The 6856-nt window shown below is 46.0% G+C and overlaps 1 protein-coding gene across 1 annotated transcript in view; it reads right to left on the bottom strand.

The window, feature by feature from the left end:
• The window catches only part of LOC138171343 (sodium/glucose cotransporter 1-like), a 66487-nt gene that overhangs the window by 31723 nt on the left and 27908 nt on the right, over positions 1-6856 (bottom strand). Inside the window, exon 4 of the mRNA XM_069100786.1 lies at positions 3548-3653. Coding sequence (XP_068956887.1) covers positions 3548-3653 — 106 coding nt within the window. The remainder of the gene's footprint in view (positions 1-3547; positions 3654-6856) is intronic.

The raw sequence follows: 6856 nt of genomic DNA, 5'->3' as shown, positions 1-6856 counted from the left end.
GAGACAATAGAAAACACTTGGTGAGCCTTAAAGGGCCATATAAATTAAAGACATACTTATGACGGCACAGTAGACAGCTGCAGAGTCTGTAAGTCTCACCTTGGACACATGCTGGGCAGCCAGCTGCTGCAGTAAACAGAGTACCCAGTATGGAGTCAGGAGGACCTGAGTTTAAATCCAGCCCCTATTAGCTGTGTGATCCTGGACAAATCACTTAGCCACTATTTTCCTCAGTTTCCCCACATGTAAAATGTGGATAGTAATAATACCTCCCTCCCAGGGTTGTGGTGAGGTTCAAATGAGATAATAATTTCAAAGCATGTAACCCAGTGTCAGGCATACAGCAAGTGCAATATGAATGTTAGCTATCATTCTTATTAGCTGTGTGACTCTAGGGGAACCACTTAACCTGCCAGTGCCCAAGGCCAGTCTTTAAAGGTGTGAGGCACAAACCAGGCTGACCTGCATCTGCTTTGGTGAAGGAAGTTCCCGTTCATATTGGACATCCCCCACACCAATTAAATCACAGATCAGGCCTCCTCCCCCAAAAGACATTATTGTTATTGGAAGCAACATGAATGGAGGTGAAGGCAAGATGGGGGAAGAGCTGGAAGCAAGAGAGGCAAGCTGCTCTCCATAAACTCCAGACAGAGCTAAATCCACTGCACCAGACCAAAGACTGGTGGGCAAAGCTGGAAGAAATGTGGCACCATGGGGATGGCCCTGAGTGCAGTCAGAATGCAGTGATATATTCTTCATATTCTAATCATGACCTTGGATAATTCACTTATCCTCTCAATGCCTTGGTTGCTCATCTCTCCTATGATATTACCTGTATGAACTTGGGTGAGTCCCTTCCCTTCCACCTCAGTTTCCTCCTCTGTAAAATTTGAGGGTTAGACTAGATTACCTCAAAGTTTTTGATCAGTTCACTCTCCTTCTACCAAACCATGTGCTATATCCCTCAGCTTCTGCTTCCATAGAGGAAGAACTCCATTCTTCCCCCAGAAAAGGCTCCAAGACCACTGGGAGGAGAGAACAAGGAAACTGGATCTATTTTAGAGCACCCTTCCTCTGTTCTCTTGCACACACATACCCCCCACCTAATTTGCCTGCAGGCACCCTGCCAAATGCACTTCCGAGGAAAGCCTGCATTAATTACTTGGCCACAAGGAGGAGCTCATGAGTCAGCAGAGTGACATGATTAGTTTCATAATCCTGTACCATTGTAGTTTGATGGAATCAAAGGGCTCACATAGGATTGTAGATCTTATTATTAAAGGTCATTTGACCAAACCCCATATTTGACAAATGAGGAAACTGAAGGTCAGAAAGGTTGAGTGACTTGCCCAGGGTCACATAACTAGTAAGAGTCAAAGTCAGGATTTAGACTTACTTCCTCTGACTCCAAATCCAGCATTCTTTCCACTCAATCTTCTCATTTTCCAGAAGAGGAAACTTGGGGTGTGACTAAATGCTAAACAGGCTGCCTCAGAATTTAGTGAATCTCCCTGCCCTTCCCCCACCCAACAGAAATTCTTGAAGCAAAGTTTGGATGTCATAGACAGAATCAAACTCAAATCTGGATTGGCTTCAGTGGCCACTGAGGTCCCTCTGACCTGGGAGACTGCTTCTTCTCCATCTGCTCTGCTGGATCTTCATTCAGGTCATTCTCACCAACAGTGGGGAGCCCCCAAAGTTCTACTCTGAGCAATCCTCTTCTCCTTCTAGATAATCTCCCTTGATCATCCATTCTCAGGGGTTTGGTGATCATCTCTATGCAAAAGCTTCCCAGATCTACAAATCCAGATCTAGTCTCTCTCCTGAGTTCCATGTCACCAAATGTCTATTACACATCTCAAACTGGGTGTCTCAGTCATCTCAAACAACATGTCCCAAACTGACTCATTCTTGTCCCTCCAAATCCAAGCTTCCCCATTACTGTGAAGGGCACCTCCATTCTCCTAGTCACCAAAGCCCACAACTTCAGGATCATCCTCAGTCCTCACCCTCATTCTTCCCCCATATCCAATCTGTGGTCAGATCTTGCCATTTCTATATTCACAATATCTCTCACATTTATCTCCTTCTCTGACACTGCCCCCACCCTGGGGCAGATCCTTACCATCTCACACCTGGACTCCTATAGTAGCCACAGGTGGCTCTGCCTGCCTCAAGTCTCTCCCCACTCTAATGCATCCTCCACTTAGCCACTAAAGCGATTTTCCTAAAAGAAAGGTCTGACCATGTCACGCCTCCTACTCAGTAAAACCCACATGCCCTGTTGCCGCCAGGATCAAATATCAAATCCTCTGTTTGACATTGGAATCTCTTCACAACCTGACCTCTTCTCACCTTTCCTTTCTTCTCACACATTACTCCTCTCTCAACACTTGGTGATCCAGCTATCCTGGTTTATAGGATGTTCCTCAAACACAACACTCCACCTCCCACCTTTGTGCCTTTGCACTGGTTGTGCCCCCTGCCTGAAACGCCCTCCCTCCTCTTCTACAGCTCCTGGCTTCCATCAAGACTTTCTGCAGGAAGTTTTTCCTTGTCCCCCTAGTTGCTTATGCTTTCCCCTCCCATTTACACTGGGTAAAGCTCTTCATCTTTATTTGTACGTTGTCCCTCCCCTTACACTACGAGCTCCTTGATGACAAGCATTACTTTTGCCTTCCTTCAGATCCTGGCTTCCAGCTCTAATAAACCCTTAATAAACGCTTGTTAATTGATCTGCTGAAAGGAGTTCTGAGATTCAGGAGTGCCCTTCCCCAGGTTACAAATAAAAAGTGACAGAATCAGGACTGGTCCAACGGAGAGAGCGCTGGGCTTGGAATTTAAACTCTCACATCCAATACTTGCTAACTAGCTGTGTGAGCTTGAGCAAGCCAGTTCATTCCTCTGAGCCTCAGTTTCCTATCTGTAGTATGTCCCACATGAAGTTTTCCTGTGAGGATCAGTGGAGACTCCACGGCTCAGGCATGTTGTAAGCATTTCAGCAGCTCCATATCTCAATTGTTAACGTGATTAATATGATTCTTATTAACACTAATTAATAATTAATCATCCCAGGGTTGTTATGAAGATAAAATAAGCCAATGATTGTAAAATTCTCTGGAAACTGAAGTGCCATATAAATGTTGGCTGCGATCTTTGCTAATTGCTACGTGGCATTTGTATACAGAGTTGGAGTTAGAAGAACCCAGTTCCAATTCTGCTTCTGACGCTGGGTGAACTTGGCCAATCCCTTCTGCAGCTGGTCCCATCCAGGACTGATATCTCTTTCCTGCTGCTCCAGGCCACAGTTACCTCCTCCCTACCTGCCCATAGTGCACGTGCTCCCTGGATGTCTTAGAACATTCAGCTGAGACCTTGTCTTATATCAGTGCCTAATGGTTTTATGGACGTAAACTTTGTCTTTCTAACCAGCCTTTGCTCATTGTTCTTCCACTCCCACTCCTCTGTGTCCCTCCAGAGTGCATGGCGCAGAGATGGCCACACACAGCAGACTCCAAGTCTACTCCTCCTCCTCCCCGTGTCTCACCCGTGATGGTATAAAGGCCTGTGATGGCCAGGAGGAAAAAGATGGCCAAGTACAGGTCGAGTCCCAAGGCCAACCTAATGAATATGGCTCCTGAGAAGATGTCAGCCTGAAAAAGAGAAAGGGCCATTACTGTCAATGGGTACACAATAGAATTCATGGTACTTTAGCGGCATCCCTACAGCAAACTTCCCCATTTAGGTTGATGGAACCACCATTTTCCCAGGCACCCAGGCTCACCACCTCAGAGTATCCCTGGGACCTTCCTTTCCATTTTCCCCAATCTTTTCTCAAGCTTTGTTGACACTCCCTCCACACCATCTCTCCCATCGCCCTTCTGCTCACACTGCCCCCAACTGAATTGAGAAAGCCTGGATATATCCTCCCACCTGAGGACTTTCCTGATGGCCCATAGTGTCTCCTCTGACACCCCAAGTAATCACCTCAAATTTATTTTGTCTCTGTTTTGTATCTGAGAGACAGTGTTGTAGAGCAGCAAGGAAGACCTGAGTTTGAGTCCTGCCTCTGGCATCTTGACTGTGTGACCCTGGGTAAATCTCTTTTCTTCTCAGAATTCTAGCCAATTCTCCTCTAAGTTGCAGAGGAGTCACTGATCTGCATTAGTAAAGAGTTTCCTGCTCCAGGAGTTCTCTTGGCCAGTGAAATCATTGATCCAAGCCATAGTCTTCTCTTTATACTTAGGAACAAGTTGGAGTATGCAAGTTGTACATCCCAGCAGAAGGTAAGCATCTGAGGGCAGGAACTGGTTCATTTTGTCTTTGTCCTTAACACCTAGCACATAGCAGGTCCTTCATAAATCCTTGTTGAGAAGATGGCCCTCATTCCTGAAGCCCAGCTACTGCCCAGAATCACTCGAGAGCATCTGTGGGACTGGGATGATTGATTATAGAGCCCCCAAGATTTCAGGTCATTTCTTCTCTACCCTTGCCCAAAAAAAATCAACAAAGCAACCACCTGATTCTGCTAAGATGTCGTAATTAGATATGCCTTCACAACATTACCACTGCCAGAGCTAGAAGTGGCTTTGACTCATCTAGGCAATTTTTTTTCCTGATATGTGATGCCATATCATGGGAAACATGTGCTTGCAGGCTTCCAATGGCATGGAATGACATGGAACTCACTACTTTCTAAGCCAATACATTCTATTATGGGACAGCTGTCATTGCTGTGAAGTTTTGACTGATAACAAGGTGAAATCCTTTCTTTGCAACATCCCTTCAACGGTCCTAGCTCTGCCCTCTGGAGCCAAATGGAAGAGGTTTATTCCTTCCATGAGGTAAGCCTTCAAATGCTTGAAAGAAGCTCTCATGTCCCCTGAGTCCTCTTTTCTCCAAATTAAATATCTCTGTTAGAGCTTAGATGCCAGGCTTCCTTACCCTCATCATCCTCCCCTCTATATTCTCTGTTTCCATGTCCAATCCAGTTCTAATCAAACTCCCTTGTTTTCCAGATAAGGAAAGTAAAGCCCAGAGAGAGGAAGACACTTGTGTGATGAAATGGAATAGGCATTTTTAAGTACCTACTATGTTCCAAGCACAGTGCTAAACATTTTTTACAAATACTATCTCTTTAATCATATTATACTTTGTATAAATATTAGAAATTATTTATAAATATTTGATCTTCACAACACTGAGAGGTAGGTTCTATTATGATCCCTATTTTACAGTTCAGGAAACTGAGGCAAAGAGTAGACAGTGATATATGGCCAGGATTATGCTGCTCAGTAAGTGTCTAAGGCCAGATTTTAGCTTAAGTTGAAATTTAGGTCTTGGGCCGGTGATCTATCCACTGCCCCACCAGCTGCCTCTTCCTTGTGGAAGGTCACACAGTTAGTGGGTTCTTATCCTACTACAGTCAGTCAGCTGTGTGGCCTTGGCTAAGCCTCTTCTCTTTCTAGGCTTCAGTTTCCACATCTGTCAACTGAGGGGAGAGATAAAGATGATCACTAAGGGCCTTTCCAGTTGTGGCATCCCAGCCCTCTGGGATTCTGAGTGCTGACCAGGAAGGAAGAGGGCAGAATGCTCAAGGAGAACCCAGCCTCAGCTGGAGTGTGGCAGGGCCCTGACTGATCCAATGCCAGGTCCATGCACTGGTGGGAACCATCCTCTGGGCCCTGAGAGCCTTCCATCCTCATCTTCTACTTGACTGCTCACAAGGCCCACATAAGAGGTGAGTCACTTTCCTCCTCCTGATGAGCTGGAGACCAATAGGCTTTGTCTTCCTGTGTTCTATGTGGCTTGTGTGTTCCTAGATACCAATTTACATGTTGTCTCCTGAGCTCCTTGAGAACAGGGGTTGTTTAGCACAGGGTCTCATACATAGTAGGTGCTTAATAAATGCTTGCTGGCTGACTGATGAGCCATCTGCCCTGCTTCTGCCTCCTGGGGTCATCCAGACCTTACTGTCTTCCCCATCGCTTTCTGATATCATGTGACCTACTGACCAACTATCAAGTGTTTATTAAGAGCCAACTATATCCCAAGCAATGGGGATACAAGCAACCAGAATGAAGCAACCCCTGTCCTCCAGGAGCTTTCATTCTAATATGGATACAAGCACACATATGAGTATTTGCAGTACTGATAGAAGGGGTTCAATATAAGCATATACACAGGGGACAAATACAAGGTGGTTTGGGAGGGAGGGCACCAGAAGGTGGAGGAATTAGAGAAAGCCTTGTGTAGACGGTGGCACTGGGGCTATATATTAAAACAAGTGAAGAAGTCTGTGAGGCAGAGATAAGGAGGGAGTGCATTGAAGGCATGGGGATGGCCCCTGCAAAGGTGTGGGGAGAGGCCAGTCTGGGCACATGGAAGAACTGGGGGTGGGAGACGGGAGAGACAGTGAAGTGAGGCTGGGGCTGAAGAGAAATATCCGAATTGTGTCCTGGAGCCAACAGGAAGCCTCTGGAGCTGAGTCATGGGGGGCACATGCTAAGATCAGAATTTCTGCTTAAGGATGTTACATCAGCAAGAAGCATTAGGCCTGCCCATCTGCCTGGCTAGGCAACCCTTGAGATCTCTTGACCTTTCCATTCACTCTGCAGCTTAGCTCTCTTCATGAGCTGAATGTGAAAACACAGACTAGTTCCCTTTGATGGTTTATATCCCCAGAACTTATGTGTTGGGCACATAGTAACCACCTGAAAAAGGCATTCACCCTCTTCTGTTGAAATCCTTCATTTCTGTCAAGGAACCAGCTCAGCTGCCTCTCCCCCCACAACTGAAACCTCTCTCTATCTCTGTCTCTCTCTGTCTCTGTCTCTCTCTCTGACTCTGTGTCTCT

The sequence above is a fragment of the Petaurus breviceps genome, unplaced genomic scaffold (genome assembly GCF_028583685.1).
Source record: "Petaurus breviceps papuanus isolate PSGF00001 unplaced genomic scaffold, PetGlider_PUasm1.0 428, whole genome shotgun sequence".
Classification (NCBI taxonomy): Eukaryota; Metazoa; Chordata; class Mammalia; order Diprotodontia; family Petauridae; genus Petaurus; species Petaurus breviceps.
This window is presented reverse-complemented; position numbering and strand designations above follow the sequence as displayed.